Below are 23,895 nucleotides of genomic sequence, written 5' to 3' on the forward strand. Positions count from 1 at the left end.
ACACACACATATATATATATATATATATATATATATATGTGTGTGTGTGTGTGTGTGTGTGTGTGTGTGGCCCACTAAAACACATACTTTTGAGCATCAGGAAAGAGAGAGTAGTAAAACGCCTCTTTCTCTCTCTACAAAAGGCGAAGAATATGGTTCTTTTTATGTTCTAATCTGATCGATCGGCTTGTAGCAAAAATAAGGGCTTGAGTGTTGCATTTAAGAACATGGCAACCCCATCTCTGGCAGGTATGTGCTGGAATCTCAAGTTTATTTCATATGCCATGGATTGTAGCAAGATATTAGGGCTCGTAGTTGTGGAATTTCTAACAGTCAGCTACAAGGACTCTGCGTCCCACCATCTCATGTGGTATTTTATTATCCAAGGGTGATACCATGAGTCAGTAATGGCGTGATACTATTGGTATTGACTTTTCTAGAAATAGGTCAACCATTGTTTTTACGGACAGAGTCATCATAAAATTAGTAGTGGATATAACATCAGTAAAATTCCTTTTTCTGAGTAATGAAAATATAGTTCGAATCCCATTTTCATTCGAAAGGTGGGATTTATAGTCCTGTAGCGCGTTCATTGCTTTTTCTTCAGACTATGTTGCTCCCTAGGAAATGAAACAGCATTTTGTGTGGTGTTGAGTCTCTTGACTATTGAGTTACATCGATCCTTCCCTTGTACTTCCTCCGTCACTTTTTAAGTATCTCACTTCGTAACTTCAACTTATTAAAAAGACATTATCATTATACTTTTTACATCAACTTTTACTTTCACTTTCCCTCTTTACCCTCTATGGAGACATCCTCATTACATTTTTACTCAATAACTTTTCAAAATGGAATATACTTTTAGGGGTAAAATGAAAAATTTACAAACTTTTATCCACTAATTTTACAAAATGGACATTTATTAAGGAACAATCCGAAATAGAACACTAGACTATAAAAAAGGAGTATTGCTATATGTACCGACCATGGGGGAGGGAAAATGCACCGCCGGCCGCCGGCGGGCCTTCTCCGGCCACCGGACGGCCGATCCGAACCGTCCAAAAATTCTATAAAAAAAAACCGATGGGGCTTACGCGGGAATCAACGGCATCCGAGGTGTGTAGGGTGCTTGATCCGAGCACCCATTTTTCGTGTATATATGTATATACGTGTATATACACGAAAAATGGGTGCTGGGATCAAGCACCCTACACACCTCGGATGCCATTGATTTCCGTGCAAGCCCCATCGGTTTTTTTTTTAGAATTTTTGGACGGCTCGGATCGGCCGTCCGGTGGCCGGAGACGGCCCGCCGGCGGCCATCGGTGCGTTTTCCCTCCCCCATGGTCGGTACTCATAGGTTTTCTGATAAAAAAGGGACAGAGGGAGTAGTTTAATTTGCATTTTGCTTGAGTTTGCATTGGTGATTTTGATTTTCTTATACGCATTGATGATCCTTAGCAAATGACAAACAAGGAAACTGAGCACCAATTGTTAATACAGAATTCAAAAAATCAAAATTGTTTTTGTTTCCGAGGAATTTCTTACCTTCACATGGAAACCGAGCACGAAGTGTCCAAGTGGTACCACTAAATTCTAAGAGCCCCATTTTGGTTTAAAGGAAATTGGAGACAGTGGGGTTCTCATATTGGGATTTGTTTTTGTAGTGAAATTTGACGGCAATAGGATGCCGAAAACATCCCCTCCCCCTTCGTGGCCAGATCTTGGAACTCAGGAGTTCACTCCATCGTCTTATATCCATAATTTCTTATATACTGTGAATTATGTAGGGGAGGTAAGTTTATATAGAATTTTATCTCGATTTTAATTTTAGTGAACGTTAAAATTGATGTCTCCAAAATCAGTCGGATGCCTATAAACTGGTTCACGCTTCACATGCTTCCGGCCAGTTATCAAAGCAAAATGATCAGCTGGCAATGGGAGCAATGATGGGCATTGGAGTGCCAAAAAGATTTGCACTCCACACACGGACGCCAAAACAGGACTCCCTATTGGTAATGGGGGATCATAGCCCGTTAAAGGCGCATCAAGCGGCGGCAAGTGCCTGCAAGTACAGTTAAAAGATAAAATGTTACTCATGATTGTTAGTGTGAAATTAAATATAAAAGTAAAGGATAGAGATTTTGCCACTCCCCTTTTTATTAATGTCACTTCCCTTTGTGTCTATATAAGATGATTTATTTTATGAGAGAAGATGAGTGACATTAACAAAAAAAATAGAGTGACAAAATTAATTTCCGTAAAGGAGACCCAAATATAGGGGTAATTTAATTTTGTTATCACCATCAGTACCATTCAATGCATATATAACAAGTACTCCCGCGTCCTTTTTTAAGTGTTCCATTTTGTAACTCCAACTTTTTAAAAAAAATATCATCATTACATGTTTCACATCAACTTTTACCTCCACTTTCCTTACTATCTATGGAGACATCATCATTACACTTTTACTCATTAACTTTTCAAAATGGAATCTACTTTTAAGAGCAAAATGAAAAATATACCAACTTTTATATACTAACTTTACAAACTGGACATCTATTAAGAGACAACCCAAAATGAAATACTGGATTTTAAAAAGAGGGTAGATGGAGTAATAACAATGAATCTACCCTCTGGCAACCAGTGAGAGATTGGTCCCTTAAGAATTGTTATGTTGAGGTACGCGTAAATTGTCACAGACTCCTTGAGTTATAGAAAAAAATCTAATAATAAATCAAAATTTGATCGCTTTTTAGAGTCGACGTAGTAGAATATCTAACAAACGCAAAAGTCGAATATCTAACAAACGCAAAAGTCAAATCAATAAAAATAACTATTAGATAATTGGAGTATCAAATTCGATTTTGATACGTGTACGGGGGGGCCTATTTTGAAGTATTCGTGTTTCATAGGTGTTTTGTAACTTCTAGTAAAAATGGTTTTGAATTTGAAGCAAGGGTTCTTGTATCCACCACTTAGAATTTGACGCAGCCTATAGAAGACGATATATGGGTAGATATTAGTCTCTTATATTCTAATTAATTAATAAGTTAAAGTTTAAAAAAATACTCCAATCAACATAAGCTTGATTAGATCAAGGCAAAGTTCAAGTGATCTTATATTGTCATGCAAAATTCTTTTCTATCTTTCACATATATGAACTTTTTATAAATATACACACAGAGTTTAGTTACCTAGCTAAAGAAGAAATAAAATATATAATTGCATCGGTACTTACCCAAAAATAATAATAATTTCATGATATGTTTATTTAGCGCTGAAAAGAGTATTATACTAAAACATGCCATTTACGTAATCTCAAGAGTTTGTTTGTTTTTTTATGAAAATCTGTCTGCTAGTTTCGCCTCTCGAATTAAAATCCCGACTCTGCCCTTTCACGTATATACTATGCATGTAATCAACAGTGCAGAGAGGAGTCATTTATTTATTTATTTATTTTGTCGATGTCACAAGTTGATGGTGTCTAAAATGGGACCTCTCACACACAGCCCCTTCTTGGGAGCAAAATTGTAGTCGCCCACAGAGAGAGAGAGAGAGAGAGAGAGAGAGAGAGAGAGAGAGAGAGAGAGAGAGAGAGAGAGAGAGAGAGAGAGAGAGAGAGAGAGAGAGAGAGAGAGAGAGATTGAAGTAACTGATTAGCTACAGAGTAAAGAGATTGTGGTGCTTCAGCCTTTCCCTTCTTCTAAGGTTTCTTCTCATTTCTTATTTGCACTACAAGCTAAGCTTGTTCGTCTATTACAACACAAACAAAGGCTATCTGTTTTTCCATGAACCTTCGCGTTTGAACAAAATCCAAAAAACCCCAAATAAAGCTTCATTTTGTGTTACCCATATTTGTCTCTTTCGTTATTTACATTACAAATCACCAACTCTATTCTCTCTCTCTCTCTCTCTCTCTCTCTCTCTCTCTCTCTCTCTCTCTCTCTCTCTCTCTCCTTGTGTATACGTGTCTGTGTGAACATGTCTGTTTAATACTATATGTCCCAATTTGTTTGTCTATTTTTTATGTCCGTAGTCATTTCTCAATAGCTCATATATTTCAATTTATAATATTCTTTCATTTGAAATATTTCAAAAATGAAACTCATCGAAAACACAAAATTCATATTACATGTTTGCATGTGTGAACATGCTTGTTCAATATAACATATCTCCCTTTTCAAAATCAAACGATTGTTTTATTTATCCTTTCCTCAGATTAGGTCCCATGGTACTGTGTTCTCCGTTTGGAGGACACTTGAAGGTAGGGGAGAGGAAATCTCAGAGGTCTTTTACAAAAAGAGGAAATTAATCTCAAGAAGCTACCATAACTCAAGCCAATATTTTTTAAATTTGTCCGTGACATCTGGTTGATTTGTAGATCGATCAGAGCTTGAGAATTTCGTGCGGATCGATCATCTTGGTTTGCTTGAAATTGGTTGTGAAGAGATCATCAATTGGTAGGACATGGGTTGGAGACTCGCTTGCTGTTCCAAAGATAGAGAGATTATTCAAGAGACTCAAGACGTTGATGAACGAGAGAGTATGTTCTCTCTCTCCCTCAGGATAATTGTTGAACAACTTAAATCTTACTTGCTTCAGCGTAAATTTTGTTTTTAGTGTTTCTTCTGTTTTGATCTTGCACTAATTTTGCTTTAAGTTTTTTGAAATACAAAGAGTCCATCAAAATTTTAAAACAACTTTTTTTATTAGTTTTAGTATTGTTTTATATATACTTAGTTTTAGTATTGTCATATAAAAACTGTTTTTTAATTTTAATTTTAATTTTAATTTTTTTTGTAATTCCTCTCGTAGAGACGAATTCCAAATCCAAATTTCTGACTAAAAGCTAGACAATTGATCACTAAAAATACATAATATCAATTGTCTTTAAGACAAAGTAATTTAGGCCGAAACGCTCTTATGCTCTTTTTCAGTCTAAAACATCCATAGCCCAATGATCCCACTCATTGTTCATTTGAGTTCTCCATTTTCAAATTTTATTTTAGTTATACGCAATATTAGAGTCATGTTAAAGGTTATGTATGGTCTTTAATTTGTCTTCTCAATGACAAAAGTCAAATCTATTATGTTAAAAATATCATATACTCCATATGGGTATTTATTATTGTTGGTATTACAATTTGAAATCAATGAGGAATCTGGATAAACATGATATATATCGGAATATGCTTAAAAATGCCCTTCTTCTTTTAATCTAATCTAATCTACCAACCATGCACATAAGATCCTAATTAAGCACACCACAAATCAAATAATAAAAAAAATTGCCAATCGGTGTCTTCTTTGTTTTTCAAAAATTTAATTGATTGTGTGATGCAATATCATCCTAATATCATACCCGTATCCTATTCAGGGCCGGCTTATAGGATAGGCGAGGGAAGCAACCGCTTCCGGCCTCCGAATTTTGGTTCAAAATTGAGGCCCCATTGCAATGTAACTTATGTATTAATATTAGAATATTTCCAAATAAAAATACAAACTAGATATTTGGTTTAGTGGTCACATAATACTGTCATGCTATTGTGAGTATGTGGTTCGACTCCCATGCATCTCCATAATTGCAAGCATATCTTTTTTACATTTATATTGTCATAATTATATTCTTTTAGTTTGATTTTTTGTACTTTTATCATTTTTAAAAAAAATCATGAATATGTGAAGGGTGAGATATACAAAATTTGCTTCGGGCCTCCAAAATATATAAGCCGGCACTGATCCTATCTGTCAAGGAAAGGGGTAGATGAACTCGGAAGAGTATACCGGTTTGGCAGCCTTTTAGAATAGGATCCAAGTTTAATTTGTCAATGTACACATATATCTATATATGTTGATTTGAGTGGCATAATAGTAGTATATATTATCTCAGAGGAAAAGTAAACGTTCCGATTGTGTAGAGATCAATAATACGATCACATTCTCAAAATATATATATTCTCACATTTTGCAAATATCATATATATATCTTGGTCATTTCATTTTGTCGGACGAATTTCAACTAGCATGAGATTACATGTTTGACATTTCATTCTATTCACAACACGTCCATATATCCAAATATGAAACATTTCATGCTCGATCTGATCTTAAATTTATGGCAAAATCATGAGATGTTCGATCTGGGCATAGAGACAAACGGGTGACCAATTAAGTACTCTCTGTCCTCCGATATTCTTGGAATCTCTGGAGTGATGGGAGCAGATCCTGTCCAGTTTTGCTAGTGTCCAATCCGGTGCCGTTTGGATCATGGACGGGTCCACAATAATGATTCAGAACTGTACACTTTTTAGAGCTCGTCGAGAACATGCATTAAACATGTTAAAAATCAAGTTGATCGGATATCGTTCGATAAGATTTCAAAATGCACTAAGATTGTAAACAAAAAGGTATGCAACACTGAATTGTAACCATTTGGCACAATTTTTTGACGTTTAGTGCATTTCAAAGTCCTATCAAACCGTATCCAATCAACTTGATTTTTGACGTGGTCAATTCTCAACGATCTCTAAAATGTGAACAGTTTAGATCATTGTTGTGGGCTCGAAAAAGGCCCAAACTAGACCGGACTGGACACTAGCAAACTGATTTGCTCCCGACAGCAACATGCTAGTGATTAAATATTCATAGTTCTTAGAGTATCATCACATGATGCTTCAATGGACATTCACATGGGGTTCTACCCTTAGTCCTGGATCCCAAGTAAATATGTAATGATAGAATCCTTGAAGCACCACGTGGATCACCTAATAATTTTCCGTGACATACGTACCACATGAACAACATTTTTGCCTCAAAATACTTCTCTTATGTCGACTCCCCCTCAGGCCAAAATTCTGGCTCCGCCACTGTCCTTGCTCACATGTGATCGTGTTCAAGATCAATGGTGCATGGAACTTCCTAAGTTGTTATAAAAGCGACGTACATAAATCGTTTATACACCCTATATATAGTTTTTTATTCAACTTAATTGATATTATAAATACTGGACAAAATTTATGCTATACATATATTTATGGTAAAGTTAGCAAAAATTAATATTAATTTAGAGAATGCAACAAATATGCCAATCTACTGGCAAGAGAAGCCCTTTCTATGCGGGAGTACTCTTTCATTTCTTTTGAAAACTTTCTCATGGTTTCTATCCTGGGGATTCCCTCTATTATCTTATTCCATTTCTTTTTTCTTTTCTTTTTTTGACAAAATTCCATTTCATTTTGTTTGCTTTCAAGTTTGTATTTTGGACCAGGCTCTGTCCACTCTATTATTCTCCACTTTGGTCCAACCTTGGGTGGTTGTGGGCACACTCCGGATCAACAATTGTGATCTAAACCCGTCATTTTGTAGATCTCACAAAGAAGTACACTCTTGCAAAAAATTAGCTTGACGTCGATAACTATATCAAAATTCAAATTTGTAGAAGATTAAATGGAAAACAATAGACTAAACGGGGAGTTTGTACATCCCCACAGTTGAAGGGAAAATCTGAATCTAAGGCTCCGTTTGTTTGGGCTTAAAATGTTTTATCTATTTTTCGGTGTTTGATTGTGTAAAAAATGAGGAAAAGATTTTACATGAAAAATATTTTTCATTTATTGGATGAAAATGACTTACCCTTAAATCTTTCGTAATTATTTTCCAAAATGAACCCGCTGCCTTCTACTGCAATTCACACTGCTTAATTTCCTCGATCGTTAGTCCTAACCCACGGTCAATTCTAATATTCTTAGATCTCTCTACCGTTTAAGCCCTCCCCTCTCTCTCTCTCTACACTATTTTTTATCGATTTCTGAAAATATTTTACAAGTGCCAACCAAACAACAGAAAATAAAAATTTGAAATTTGTTTTTTGAAAAAACATTTTACATGGAAAACATTTTACATCGAAACAAACAGAGCCTAAATTAAATATGCCAACGTGGTCAATGTTCTCGACAATGATTGTTGTGGAGTCGTGCTATTTGCACCGACACCAACCTACCGACGGTATACTGACGGCCGCGGGCGGCCGTCGCTGGATGCCGTTTATTCTCGCGTTAGGCCCCTCGGTTTTTTTTTTTTAAAATTTTGGACGGCTCGGATCGGCAGTCCGGTGGCCGGCGACGGCCGCACGCGGCGGTCGGTACGGTTTCCCTACACTTTTGGTCGGTACACATAAGATTTCCAATTGTTGTGTGGGGACGTTCATTTGTTGGGTTCCTTGGATCAATGATCTAACACAGCCACAGTGGAGACAAATCATGTCTTGTGCTCACAAGTGGACAAACATTTTAACATCTCAGGTGTTCCATCCAATTTTCAATTGAATGCTCGATGTATCCTTACCGAATTTTAATAAAATTTCATTTCTGCCGATAAAAAAAACATTTCAACGTAAAATGCATTGCGATTCCCAAAATATCTGGAAATTTCTGTAGCTAGTAGGTAAATAGTTACATTTTGAATTCCCACATGGGATTGTAAGCATATAATCCTGTTTGGTCTCTGAAAGATTACATAAGTATATAGGAATGGAAAATATGGAGTAATTGCTTTTCCTTTGTTTGAGAGTTGCGACTAAACAGAATACAAAGATGCTACACGCACAACGGTTGTGCAAAACATTAAACACGACCAATCTTCATCCGTCCATTGTTGTAATAAATGGTCAAGATTCGTTCAAACTTTTTCTTGGAAGAGTTAAACTTTTCCTTTGAAGAGTTTTTTTAAAATCTAGAGCCTCCAAGCACATCTGAATGGTCAGAATTAGTTACACAACACACACAACGATTGTGTGAGTATCATTTCCGAACAGAATAATAGTTCCATTTTTTCAGTGATAGTGACTTATAACGGTCTAGAGAGTTGCATACAAAACTCTCCTGCGTACAAGAAGGAAAGCGGCATGACCAGCGGAGGAGATCATGGTATAACAACCGACTCCATTAACGAAGAGGCCGCCTCATGCTGTTGTTCTAGCAATAAAAATGCTCTTGGATCAGTGTCTTCTCATTGGAACATGTGGGAGGCCAGAGAAATCCCGCCGCTAGGTTTTTACGATGTGACAGAAAATCCTGTTTATAGGGTTTGTTGTTCGGATGTTGAACCCATGCAAGAAAGATTTGCGAAGTTGTTGCTGGGGGATGACATTACAGGGGGACGCGATGGTCTCTCCGCTTCATTAGCATTGTCGAACGCCATAACAAATCTTGCCGGTGAGTACCCAATTTGTGACCTTGACTAAACGGGTATTTGGCATTATTGTGCTCTTCACAAACTAATTTCCGGCATGTTTCTATATTGTATCGCAAATCAATATAGTTAAAACAACGTACTTATGAGGAAAAAAAAAACACAATATAGCCAAAAAATGAGATTTACTCAATACTAGAAATGGATTTTTCAGCATCAGTTTTTGGGGAACTCTGGAGATTGGAACCATTGCCCGAGGAAAGAAAGAGCAAATGGAGAACAGAAATGGACTGGTTGCTCACCCCTACCAAATACATGGTTGAGTTGGTTCCTTCTAAGCGCATCGCTGCTAATGGCCGGACCATGGAGGTACTTATCACTTGTTTCTGGTTCATAGAAAGCCAGATTAAGCAGTTACGTATATATGCGTGCAGCAAGATTTAGCCTCAACATTATCATCGAATTTTGTCCTCGTTATTTACGTATTTCATTTTTGAGCAGATAATGACTCCAAAAGCGCGTGCAGACATTCAGGCGAATCTTCCAGCGCTTCAGAAGTTGGATTCTATGCTCATTGTAGGGTGTTTCTCCGCTCCCATCAAAAATCGTATGAACTAGTTGTGCATTTATAATTCAAATTCCACCTTGTTACACATCTGAAAGACTGAAACTGACAGGAAACACTAGACTCAATGGTTAGCGCCAAGTTTTGGTACACGGAAGGAGGTAGCTGGGCTGAAGGAAGGAGCCGACGCACAAGTTCGATGAGACGCTGGTTGGTTCCTTTGCCCCAACTACCAATCACTGGCCTTTCCCAGAATGAAAGGGCGAAAATGCTAAACCTGGGTAAAGTGGTGCACCAAATATACAAGGCTGCTAAATCTATCAACGAAACTGTCTTGCTTCAATTGCCCGTCCCAACCCTTATCAAAGATGCACTCCCCAAGGCAAGTAACTTTTTTCAGTTCAAAGAACTTCTAACTCACGGTAAACCTTGCAAAATTTCCCTTGTTTCTTTCTCCCTAGGTAAGTTAAGAAGTGGTTTGATTAAAGCTAGGTTTTCTACATCATTTGGCAGTGCAAAAACCTCCCAATTAAAGTATCATAGACTTCAAAGGACACTACAGAGACACGCTCAAAAAACATGTAGGTCACAACATGCTCTTGATGCATTGAGCAATATAAAGATGCAAGATTTTTATGTTTTATATGTTTGCAATGTCTTGCATATGAAATTATAACAAGATAACAATAATATTATAGAATGCAAGAGAACACTAATTGATGTACCCGTAACATACTGTACCCCTATGGCCCAATGCCGTATCCGTAACCATAATGTCGAGTACCCTATGTCATACTCGTACTGCTGCTTCATATATAGGTCACGACACACCACTGTTGAGTCTACAAGTGTCTATGCTTCTGAGGCTCCTACAATTGCATCCGAGTTGAAGTATACAAGGCAACAGTTGTTCTTTTTGCCTAAGAAAGGTAACCTTCCACGCAAACAAGAGATGTGGGTGTCCGGAGGGACAACGCCATGTGGCACTTACCAGCGGACCCAATAATCCCGCGGGCAAGGCAAGCATGCTCCTTTGGATTCAGATGATCACTTCTCATCTCAGGCAAGCCCTTAGCCTTCATGAACCTCCATGCATTCATAAAGGACCTCCACATCCAAAGCATAGCACTATGATGCTTGAGGCCCTCATGGTGTCTTCCATTTTCTACACACTAAATAAAGCTCTAACAAATCTGGCGACTCCTCACTCCACAATACGAAGGTCAGGACCAGGGCTCGGGTACCTTGCTCAGGACCTAAGGAGGTATGTGGCTTGGAGGCTAGAGTAAAGGAATGTCAAGGCTCAACTCCATGAAGGGAGCGCCACCTTGCTGGGGGGGGGGCATCGTCTACGCCATTTGACATCTTGGAATATGTGTCACAATTACCACATGATATTTGAGGAGTTGTATCATACGTAACACCAGACTTGCTTCTATCATACGAATCTCCCTTAGGGGCGGAGCCAAGATTTTTGCAAATGATATTGTCTTAGTGAATGAAACTGCAACGGGGTTAATGCTAAATTAGAAATTTGGAGAGAAGCACTAGAGTCCAAGTTATTTAGGATAAGTAGGAGTAAAACTGAATATATCCAGAAAAGTTTAGTGATAATAGAAGCGCCCAAGCAGAAGAAGTGAGGATTCATGACTAGGAGATACCAAAAAGTGAGCATTTTAGGTATTTAGGTTCAATTATTAGCAAGGATATACTGACGATGTAACTAATACGATCCAAATTAGGTGGCTCAAGTGGAGAGCTGCTTCTGGTGTTTTGTGTAATGGAAGGATACCTATAAAATTGAAAGAATTTTATTTTATAGATGTATACGACCAGTGATGCTATATGGGACACAGTGTAGGCCTATCAAGAAGCAACAAATGAGTAAGATGAGTGTAACTAAAATGAGGATGTTGAGATGGATATGGAGTAAGCCTAGGAGAGATAGAATTAGAAACAAAACTATTCGTGAGATGGTTTGAGTTATACCTATATAGGATAAGTTGAGAGAAAATAAATTATGGTGTGTGGACATATTTACCGTGCAAACACAAATAATCAAGAAGAGGGACATGATAGTAGTGTAGTAGGGATAAGGGAAGAGGAAGATCTAAACTGACTTTGGATGCCGTGATACGGAAAGATTTGGGCTTACTAAATTTTAAGTGAACAAATGAGTGGAAGGCTGAACAATTAGCTACCTTCCCCTCCAAGGTTCCTAGGTGGTATAAAGAGGCTTCACAAGATATTCCATACACACACCAAGACCTATATGGAGCATTAACCCTCAGGTGGAGCATTATCTCCACTGCCATCCACCGCGCCCCAACCCCCCCCCCCCCCCCCCTTCTCTCTAAGGTTGTCCTGAGCTCTCTCCTCTTCTACCTCCGGTAGTCTCGAGCCTTTTTAGCACCTGCCATATTCCCGAAAGGCCACGTCAGGTACTCTTCCCACTCCTTACATCTACAAAGTGATTGTCATACTAATTACTATGGCCCAAGCAATCAGTATCCCTCTTTTGGGTTCTAAACTACTATCCATATGTGTAGATGCATATGACATACATACATATATTCCTATATATGTGCATTTTTATTTTCTTTACTGTCAGTGTTGAGTCTGTTGACTATCTTCTTCTACACATGTTTACAGTCTGGAAAGGAAAGCCTTGGCGAAGAACTTTACAGAATCTTGAGTGTGGATTCACAACCAGTCGGTGAAATGCTCAATTCCCTAAACTTGAAATCCGAACACAGTGCAATTGAAACCATCAACAGGTTGGAAGCAGCAATATTTGCATGGAAAGAGAAAGTTAAAAAACAAAATGGTGGTAAAAGTCTAGTTCGAAAGGCATGGTCTTTCAAGACCAATCCGATACTTGAACTGGAGAAGATAGAGGTTCTAATGGACAAAGCAGAAGCTCTTATACAGCTGCTGAGGACCATATATCCTAACCTTCCTCAAACATTTCTTGAAGTGGTGAAAATCCAATATGGCAGGGTGAGTTCAGTAAAATGCCATTGGTCTGGACAATAAAGGGCTATGGTCCTGTTTGGTAATGTCTTTGGTTTCAGTTTTCTGTTTTCGCTGAAAATCTTGAATTGGAGATAAAAGCATGTTGCCCTACTGCTTTTGCTTATGCATATGAAAATTGCCACAGTAAATACCATCTCCAATCTTTTCAAAAAAAATAGTAGTAACAAGATTTCCAAAAAAAAAAAAAAAGGGAAACAAACCAAGAAGGTGTTTTCAGCTGTCATTTTCTCTTCACTCTGCCACGACCTCTAGCCACGCCTACTTCACCTCCACCTTTGGCAACCCCAACACTGGCCATTGCCATTTTTTTAAAAATATATGCATTGCCATACATATTACATATGTATTTTCTGTAAAATACAACATCAGCCAAAACATAATATCTAACATCAACGGAGACCAACTGGCAGCATCACCAAAACATCACCTTTAAGATTTATATCTATTCTTTGTGTTCTCTCCAACCTCTAGGTCCCAAAATTTGAAGTGTTTCCTTCTTTTGCTTACATGAGTTTTAACTGTAGAATCAGTTCTATAGTACTCATGGTTTACAACAAGACCAAGCCCTCATTTAATTTTTTCCATCATTCTTAGACGAATTAAGTGTAAATTTTTCTAATAGCGGAAATTCTAATTAATTGTACAATCTAAGGAATGGGTTTTGATATGTAGGACGTAGGGCATTCAATTCTAGAAGCATATTCGCGAGTTCTTCGAAACTTGGCATTCAAAATACTATCTAGAATCAGAGATATTTTGCAAGAGGATGTTTTGCTCAATCCACATTTGCATGTGCCAACATATTGGTTTCCTGGAACGAGTGTCACCAAAAATGCTAACTCTCCGGTGCTAGGTCAACGCGTAAGGCACTCCCTTATTGAGAAGATGAACAAGGTGGATGGAGGAGAGTTTCACAACTCAAGCTCTAACATTGCTTCTTTTGAGCTTTCGTGTTCTGAACCAAAAACTAGTTCAGTGGTTGGAACACCTAGCTGGAGCGGAGTGTGGCGCACACTTGGGGTGCAAAAAGGTTTGCAGCGGTGTGTCTCCTCAAGATTCCCCTAAATAACACAATAATTTCAAAATGTCCTCTTTGTAAATGATATTGCTATATGCTTCCTGAGATAAAAGTTTTGTTTGGTTCGGTCCCTGGTTCAGGGCAAATTGGTGAGGTTATAAGAGCTGTGTTGTAAAAACACAATGCCTGTAATTGGAATGGTCTCTTATGCAACAGCAACATTCGTTGTAACCATTTGGTCAAATGCCAAAGGACCATGTTTGTTACTCTGTTGTTTTCTTTTTCAGTAAGTACTTTTTGAGCAGTTATAGCTACTTCAACAACTCTCCGTAGCAATCAAGCTTTATAAGCGGAACTGGATGATTCTGGATCAGCCTAATTCTCTATTTTCATCTTTCTCTCTCAAATTTTGTCATTCCATCCCTTTTCTAGCTATTAAACCATAGTATAGACGATACCTTGAGTTTTTTTATTTTACTTTATTATCTGTTCTTTTCCTCCCATGTTGAGGTTCTTTCTTTCGTGTTTTGAAACTTTTTCACCCCTTTGTGGGTGGGTGGTCGATCACAAATATGTGCTAATACATTGACCTGCGATTTCATTTGGGCTTTTCCTATGGTTTAAGCTAGGTTTCTTTTAGGGACCCTCTAATACCACATTTGTGACTGGCCCTGTATATATCCAGACTTGTTTTCCAATCTGCTTTGTAATATGTGTCATTTGAGTCAGCAATGTGCAAGTGATCCGTGGCTAGATGATTGGTTTTTTGGTTCGTTACTGTATTATGAGATGAAATTGTTTGTAATGCCTTCGGGCATTGAATGAAATTTACCATGCTCCTAAAAAAAAATAAAAAATACATCAAGTTTTGGATTTGGAAATGCATATTGCATGGCAGAGGTGGCGTATAATAGATCTCTTTGTGAAATGATTTTTGGTTTCCATCACCTATTCTTGTAACTATCAATCAAGTTTCTCATTTCAGATGAGGCATACTATGAACTATCCACCTTAATTTGATAATCCGAATCCGGTAATCTAAATACGAATCAGATCGAATTCGGATCGGATCGGATCGGATCCGTTATCAATTTGATCCGAACTTTTTTTAAAATTTTATTTTATAAAAAAACTGTAAATTTTTTATTTAAAAAAATGTTTAAGAAGGTGTATTTTTATTTTAAAATTTTAAAAAAATATTTTTTAGAAAAAAAAAATTATATTTTTTACTAAAATTTTTGAAGTTAAAAAGTTTACGAATCAGATTCGGATTTTTGGATCGGATCCGGAATTTTCGGATTTGGATTCGGATTACCACTATCGGATTCGAGTCTTATCGAAACAAAAAGATGGAACTCTGAAGTTCCGCATGACATTTCCTACTTAATCACATCCATTCCTATTTCTCGATGCGGTTTTGAAGACAAATGCATTTGGGGGTTTACTAAAAATGGGGAATTTTGTCATTTTTGATACTATAATCTTCCAGTAAACATCAAGCTGAATTCAAGTTACGGTCAATTTTTCCATGTTAAGTTGTACGTCCATTGATCCCTCCTGGCCTAAATTTACCTGGCATTATCTTTGATCAGTTCCTACGCCTCATAAAATGCAATTCTTTCGTGTGGGAATTGTGTCATAAATGTCTTCCTTTGGGAGATCTTTTGGGTAGTAGAGGATGGAAAGATGTTTCAATTTGCCCTTTATGCAAGAGGAGTTCAAAGAGTTTGACCCATCTTTTCGCTCATCGCAACTTTGTGAGATCAGTGTGGTTGACTCCATCTGGGCATTTTTTCTCCACCTTCATCTAGCTTATCCATATCTTTTTGATAACTCTGGCGTCCGGACTATCCATATCTTTTTGATTGGGTTGGCAGCACCATTACAATCTTGGGCAAGGATTTAGAGAGAATATAAATCATTCTCCAAATCAATCTGCATTTTGTGGTGTATATAGTTAGCTAGAAAAAGTCCACTAGCAATGCTCTTATTCCGTCTCATATTTAGGTCATTCTCCATGTCGTCCACTCAGTTCTTCCATCTCTAAAGCTCTCTTGGTTTAAACCACTCTCAGCTCTTCTTCAGTTTTCCATCAAATCAGTCAGTCCAGGCACATCATTCCCATTTCTCATTAGCTCACATACAAGTTTCATTTTCAATTAGTCCTTGTCTTCGTATGTTCCCTCTTTGGACATTTTCTATGCAAGTGTGTTCAGTTTGCATCATTGGAAAGTGGTTGTGCGCATTACCTCCGTAATATACTATAACGTTGTTGGATCATCTTTATGATATTTGGCATTTGTTCTGCAATTGTTCCTCTAATTGATGGGGTGCAAAAGGCTATTAGACATCAAAATCTACATATCCATAATGATTCCTCTGTTTTCCAGCAACAAAGGAACATTTAGGGATTCTCAGCTTCAGCAGCCCCTTCAAAATTTGATTTTTGTTTGCTTCTGCAATCCATTCACTTAAGCGAAATTACCTTCTGTAATCGAAGCAGCATTAGCCGAGCTTATCATTTTGCCAGCTTTGCAACTTCTTCTGGGATCCCTTTGGAGGTAAACATGACTTTCCATTTGGTTATGGTTGAGTTATTATCAACTCTAAAGGAACCCTTTTGGCTTTTTCCCACAAGTTGCATCCCATGGTTTATGCCATTTTGTAGTATTTTTTTGGTAACGTTTGCTTTGTAGTTTTCACTGTTTGTAATCTACTCTTTGTTTAGGGTTGTATCAAACTCTCATTTATACCTATTGAAGTTCTCTTTTGATGCAAAATAAAAATAAAAATAAACGACCATCCGAAGCTAAATAACGTTTTACATCTCATTTTACTTTTCTTCTAGTCATTCATCGCACCAACAAACCAAAAATAAATTTGTCTTGATCCTGTGATGACAGTGACTGAAATCTCTCTCTACAATTTGGAATAATATGCCTAAAGCTGGAGATGGAGCACCAAAATTCATAAACTTGGTGGTATAATACTCCGCAAGTGGGACTACTAACTGGTATATAACGGAGCACGATTCTGGTACTCGAACTCCCACTTGCGGTATCACATCAAACATTCAGCTCCTAGAAACCACGACTCCAACCATCTCATTACCCTGGAAATCCACTCTCAATAGCCAGTGGTCCTTTTGTTAACAGTTCAATAACAAGCATATTTTCTGGAAACTCTACTATGAACCTCATAAATCTTGAAAGCTTAAGAATTCTAGCCTGGTTCACTTACAAATTAGTGAAGATAACATACATAGTAACCAATGTACACACATGCACAGAGTGATAGAATAGCAAAGCTGGTTCAATGGGTAGCATAAAATATCTAACACCAAGGTGCGTGTAGGAACCCAGATAGGAATTTTGAATTACACAAAGACATGTCTGATGACAATTTTCACAACATTGTGTCACTCTCTATTGTGTATGTGTGTGTTTGCAGCTTTCAAGATTCTGGAAGGAGGAAGAATCATGAAATGAACAGTTCAGACCATTTGTACCAGTTCATTTAATGTTTTCATCGTGCAACCAAAGAACTAAACAAGGCAAGAAAAACCATACCAGCAGAAAAGAACTTCTCAAACCATGCTGGTAAAGGAAATAACTTCTTACTGTACCCAAGGTTCCAGTTCCTAATGTTCAGGTGGTCACCAGGGGCCAAGAAATCAACTGCAATTCACTGCCTTATCTATCCGGCACTAAATCAGTTCTGCAGATATCTCCTCGACAAAGTGGACATACCCTGTGTTCGTTATTCAAGTCAGCCAAAAAAAAAATTATCAATTTAATGAAAATTTCTGCACTAGTTTTAGCAATTGCACTACAACTTCCGGTGGTAGGGTGTAAACTTAGGCCTTGGCAGGGCAATGAGGGGACAACATCCTTATTCACTACGACATAATAGGAGAAAGAATTTGCTCAACAAATGAAGTTAGGGCATACCTGTGAATCTCTTTGAGCCATTTATCTACACATGTTCTGTGAAATTCATGGTGACAAGGTAGAATCCTCACATTGTCTCCTTCCTCATACTCAACAAGGCATATGTAGCATCTGTGTAATCAAGCATGTGCGCAAAACAATGTTAAGTAAGGTAATCAAGTCAGAACGAGAGTTAATCAAACGAAGATGGAGGGATGGGGGATAGCATAGCATATGTTTACAAATCAGTAATTGAGATGGACATTGCACATTTGGGCAATTCTTTACATCTTCTGTTATTGAGTTAATTATTTCTACACAACTAAATAAGTTTAGCTAAAAAGTAACTTTCCTCTTGATTGCTTTGATCAATTCACCATCCTGGTTTTGCATGGTCATCAAGCTATACTTCCCTCCTATGTAAATCATTAACATCAAGCAATCCAGAGCTGCCTCTTGCAGAATTTTGTTTTACGGATTTTGTAAGATTATCTTATGAACTGATTTTTATAATGACTAACAAAGTCAGAAAATACATTATCCTTCTGACTGATGATAGAACACAGAAGAAAAGGAAAATTCGGCAGCAAACAAATGGCCTCAATCTACACAAACTGTTCGCGTATTGAATCCAAAACCAATCTCCTCCACTTGAAGATTTCAAAGTAAGCTGGAGACCGTAGCATTGAGTAAAAGAGAAACATGAATACTTACTGTGCAGCCTCCTCATTCAGATGATTTCGAGATTTACTGTACAACTTCAAAGGCAGGGATTCCACAACTTCATTTGGTGCAGGAACGGAACCAATTGAAGACACAGAAGGTCGATAAGATAAAACTACAGATTGCTGGTGAATTTCATCCAGAACCTAAACAAGAATACCTATAAGCCATTGCTCTTTATAGTAAAACATACAAGTATATATAGTAAAAACAGCGTCACCCTCAACAAAGGCAACATTACCTCAAACAAAGCTTCGGCTAACATGACAATTCTTGATATGCTAGCCCTAGCACCGGTGTCATCATTTGAATTAGCATCTCGAGTACTAATACGACAACTGCAGCGACCACTCCGATTTTGACCAGATATGATACAAGACCTCTCATGTCCAGACAAGTTCTCAAACCGGCTACCCAGCCGCTGAAGTGCACGAACCTAGAATGTGTCGTTGTTTAGAATCAGTATGTCAATAAATAAACCACAGGCACGAAGAAAAGACACACAGGCACAAAAAGATACCATCGAAACTCAAAAGAGCCTAAACAGAGCTCAATGGGCCATAAAATCATAGCAGAGAATCTTATGAAAATTTTCAAAATATAAAACTGTAGCAAAGACAGTTAATCGGTAATACATTTTTTGGCTCTCTTGAAAGCGTACAATAATTATCAAAGGTCATATCCAAACAAGCGGGTTGTAGTTTGGCAGCATTATGTCCTGGAGGCCAGAATGACAGGCAAAAAGGACCATGCATCTTCCAAGGGTTCCAAATATCCTTGCAAGCAAAAAATTTATATCCTTTTATCCATTTTTCCACTTACTGACAAACAAAATAGCCCTAATCTTTGTCCAAATTTTGATAGGGCCAATTTACATACCTGAGATCGTATTCTTCTTCTCCGTTCAAGAAAATTTGATCTATGTTCCAAGAGATCATGATACCTGACTTCTCTTACACGTGAGGTTTCCCCTTCAAAAGCTCGACCACTGGATGAGCTGTTAGACATACCAGAAGAAGGATAAACTGAAGAAGTGGATGAGATCAAAGCATTCTCGTTGGATGCCAAATCCCCTGTCCCACCATCCAATGCCTCTGTCCCACCATGCTGACTGGCACCACTCACATCGCTCTCTTGTTGCAAAGGAGAAAATGTCAAGTCAGGAAAAAAAGATCTGCGAATAACTCGTTCACGAAGCCTTCCAACACTTCGGGTTCTACTAAAGTGAACATTCCTTTCCAGAGGTTCTCGAGCTACAATCCGCCTATCAGGAAATCTTGTCTCCATGCTCTCTACATCATTTTGCACTCTTGGAGAGTGCGAATTAAAAAAATTGAGTTCGACTCCGTTATTGATGTCTCTGGCTACATTTAGGCCGGAGGTATTCTGATCACATTGCAAACTTTCAGAAAATCCAGTAGCAGTAGGGTGCGACTCTAAGTTGCGAGAACCGAAATCTTCGTAGTCTAAACCCTGCCTGGATGACCCTAAACTTGTTGCCCTGCTTAGCCTGAAGCTTACATTCCCGGGAATGAAGTTGAAGCGAGAAAGGAATCGACTTGAAGGGTGCAATGATCGACTTGAGAAAGCTTGGGAAGAACTACTGCCAGCCCTGGGGATAGTATCCATGAGGTTTGATTGACCCCACTCATGAAGATCAGAGTTGGAAGGCATACAGGCTGCTTCATCAGATTGCTCAGCTTGAAATTTACCGTAACAATCAGCTTTAACTTGGTCTGAGTGTAGTTTAACCTGGTTCTCACTGGGCCCTTTACAAGAATGTTCTTCATTCTGATGATCAGAAACCAAAAGCAAGAAATATACATCAATATAACTGTTAAGGAATTACGGCGACGTTGCTCATACACTCTACGTGTTTGATAAAGTTCAAAGAAATTACCTATTTCAAGATCCTACACAAAAAGGAATGTCCAGGCTGGCTAATAACACTAGAAATTTGAAATGAACCACGCATGCCCACCATTACTGTTTTGTTCCTATCACAACTAGCTGAAAAATAAAAGAGTCCACTTAAATTTCTTTTGAACTGCAGTTTCCAAGCTGAGATAGTAAAGATCATCTACATATTCTAATCCATTTAATCTTGAAAATGGTACTCATGTTTGAAGGCACTCTGTCAAGCACACAATATCTCAAGTGAAATTGAACAGGTTATATTGGTCCTACCTTAAACATAATTTACTACTGCACTCAAAAGCCAAGGCTTGAAGTTGAAGGATAATTAAGGAAATGAAACAAGATGTACTTTGATACTTTGGTCAGAGAGAAGATGCTGAATATTTCATGCAGTGCTAAAAATTAGAGGCAGTATTTTGCGAAGTTAGCAAACAGCAAATAATTAAATTGTGAGTGCATGCAGTCATCAACTTCATTCCACCGGGAATGCTACATTTGTTAACAACTAACATTCTTCTTGAGTCTCCCTACACCAACAAAAAAAAAACTAAAAACCCAAAAATTTCCTGAACCAATGATAAAGGTTGATAAGCAATTGCTATAGGTTATTTTGTAACCCCGTCTAAAAACAGCTCATGACACATCATCATATGTGAAGCACAGAAAAAGTTGTCTTTAGCACATTGATTAAATTTGAGTGTACACACAATGTTTTTTTTTTTCGGCCAACCTCACAACCAAATTGTACACACAAAGATTGTCCTTGGCGCATTGATTACATATTAGTGCACACACTATGCTTCTTTTTTACTACCAACCTTGAATGAAAATTGTGAAACTCAACATTCTTCAAGCAGCCACAATGTAACAGACATCCTTCACCGCAAATGTATGACCTAGAAGCAGCCTAATTTAAACCTATAAATCAGTATAAAAAGTAAAATTTTGATGGAATCAACTTAGACACCCAAGTTCCAAAAACAAAGTCACAGTGCACTCACACTGATCACTCCATTATGAAACAAAAGAGTTGTTCCTTAAATTCTCTGCCAAAAGACAAAAATCAAAATTCAAGTCTTTCTTCCGCATTCTCCATGGGAATAGAGTTATCATAAACAACCAAAGCAAATAGAACAACAACTAAACAATTTAACAAAGAGTAATGCAATAGTGTCATTCTGCTACCACAATTCACAAGGTCAACAAAACGATGGTAAGAAATCAAAACTCCCATCAATCATCCACATACATCTACACCCCCGCACGCGCGCGCGCGCACACACACAAGAGTTCCAAATTTACCCCATTTTAATAATCATAAACATGCAAAAGCAAATAGAACAGCTAGTCACAATTTTAACTTCTTTTTAATTTTGATAAGTAATTAAATTTTATTGAAAAGGCATCAATTGAACGCTGCCCATGCACAAAAGAAAGCGAGCAATAAAAAAGAAAAGGCCAAATCATAAAAGGACCTACCCTAAACTCTAAAACTATCTAACATGTTACATGTCAAAGAATTGATCCAATAAAGGGTTGCACTCCCTCAACCCCAACTAAACAGCTAGTCACAATTTAACAAAGAGTAATGGCATAGTCGCCATCTGCTCTCACCATTTTTATAACAAGCAAAAATTTAAATGCTAAATGCAAATAGTCAACATATGGCATTTTCGTTAACAAATACAAACATCCATCAATTACTCATCCTATGTATCTTTATTCACACAAACATACACGGGCAGACCCATTAAGGGTCCCATGGGAGCACGTGCCTCCACCCAATTCTCCGGAATAACTTTGTTTTTTGGATATTCTAGAGTGTTCGGACCGGCTTACATGCACCTTGATTCACTGATCTATGGTAGACCAAGACCAACCCCACCGTCCACTACCAAGGGGACTGGCCCTATAAGAGTTAATAGCACTTGCAATATTTCAAACCTAAGATCTTGAAGGAAACAAACTCCTAAGTCTCATGCCTTGACCACCAGACCAACTCCTTGGGTTTAACTTTTCCAAATAACTTTGGTACCTTCTAATATAATCTTAAACTATGATAGTGTCCTCCAAAATTACACTAAATTATTTATTAAGCTTCTTTTTAGATAGGTAAATTTTACACCTTTCTTTTCTCCGCAAACTCCATTCTAGTTATCATAACGTAAATGACCTATATATTCACTTATAAATTTTATTACAAGGGATTTTACTTTTAGAAATTTCTTTTTTAAGTTCACTTCAAAGAAACAATAACATACTAACTAAAAGTGATGTATGAAACTATCCATTTCTTGATAAAATTCTTCTTTACCGTCATAAGTAATATGTGCCCCGTAAATTTCTGGGTCCGCCACTCCTTAATACTCCATGTTTTTGTATATATAAATGCAGAGAATTGAGAAAGCAAAGATGAAGTGACCTGATCGTCATTGTCAGTGTGGTGGGATCCAGATAGACACGAAGATTGAAACACTCCGCTTCCCTTGCATCGACTTCTTGACGACGACGCCGACGACGATTCGCCAGCAGCATTGGGCTTGCTACTGCTCGATCCCATCTCAGACCCACCAATGCCTTTCAAAGATCCACCAAAATCTTCAACATCACAACCAAAAAACCAAAGACCCGCCCAGTTTTAGATCCAGATTTTATTAGGGCACAGCTTTTACTGTTTTCTTTCGACATAGTGTGTATGGTAGATTTACATGTTTGTGTATGTATGTTTCTAGAAGGAGAGAGAAAAAGAGAGAAGGTTTGGGTCTACTGTGTTTTCAAAGATGTGCTGCTTTTAGCAAAGGAATTAAACGGGGCGCGGTTAAACTCTGTGTATTTGAACCGGACGGGGAGAAACCACGGTTCAGTCAGACTCGGTCTGGTCTTTACGTATTCAAAGACAACTTTCTTCTTTTCTTTTCTTTTCTTGTTTTTCTTGTTTTTTCCCCGCCTTTTTTTCAGTTTGAATGTCGTGGGCTGTATATGAACCAAGCAGCTTGCAAGTTTGGCGAGTTTAGTAAATGAGCGGAATGGAGCTCGGTTCATTCGCCAAAAACTCGGCTTGTTAAGGAAAGTTTGGCTCGATGAAAGAGAGTTGTTTAGTAAATAACTAAGCTTGGCTCGTTAAGGGCTCGGATCATTAATGCTCGAGCGGCCGAGCCAAGTTCGGGCTCAAGTTTTTAACTCGTTTAGTAAACGAGCTGAATTCAAGCTCGACAAAACTTGGCTCGGCTCATTTACAGCCCTTGCAGATCTTCTCCATCCTCATGTAATGTTAAACTCGCTATGATCTTACTTAACGAGGCGAGCCATTCAGTTGTTAATTCTTAATTCTAAATATGTTCAATGGTTGATTGGATATCGGTATCAACCTGAACAAAGCATTATTGTCTCACGAGAAATAGTCGGTCAATGGGTTCATATTTCTCATAACTAATATAATTCAATCAAGTCATTATTGATGTCCGATCAGATCTTTTACGTGTGGTTTAATTTATCAAAATTCAGACAGCGATGTG

At 37.8% G+C, this 23,895-nt stretch overlaps 1 protein-coding gene and 1 pseudogene across 2 annotated transcripts; one reads left to right on the forward strand and one right to left on the reverse strand.

Moving 5' to 3' along the window:
• Positions 1-3,990: 3,990 nt before the first annotated feature.
• Positions 3,991-14,077, forward strand: LOC131334016 (rop guanine nucleotide exchange factor 14-like; annotated as a pseudogene).
• Positions 14,078-17,102: 3,025 nt separating this feature from the next.
• Positions 17,103-23,168, reverse strand: LOC131334018 (E3 ubiquitin-protein ligase MBR1-like). Of its 2 annotated transcripts, none has more exons than XM_058368879.1 (6): positions 22,803-23,168; positions 19,343-20,254; positions 18,705-18,899; positions 18,455-18,609; positions 17,762-17,872; positions 17,103-17,561 (listed from the first exon to the last, which is right to left on the reverse strand). In XM_058368879.1, the coding sequence occupies exons 1-6, from the start codon at positions 22,938-22,940 to the stop codon at positions 17,504-17,506; spliced, it is 1,569 nt and encodes a 522-aa protein (XP_058224862.1). In that variant the 5' UTR covers positions 22,941-23,168; the 3' UTR covers positions 17,103-17,503. The 2 variants fall into 2 exon arrangements, with proteins under 2 accessions (XP_058224862.1, XP_058224863.1); XM_058368880.1 differs by lacking the exon at positions 22,803-23,168 and adding an exon at positions 20,364-20,767 and having other exon boundaries at positions 19,343-20,215.
• Positions 23,169-23,895: the final 727 nt, after the last annotated feature.

The sequence above is a fragment of the Rhododendron vialii genome, chromosome 7a (genome assembly GCF_030253575.1).
Source record: "Rhododendron vialii isolate Sample 1 chromosome 7a, ASM3025357v1".
Classification (NCBI taxonomy): domain Eukaryota; kingdom Viridiplantae; phylum Streptophyta; class Magnoliopsida; order Ericales; family Ericaceae; genus Rhododendron; species Rhododendron vialii.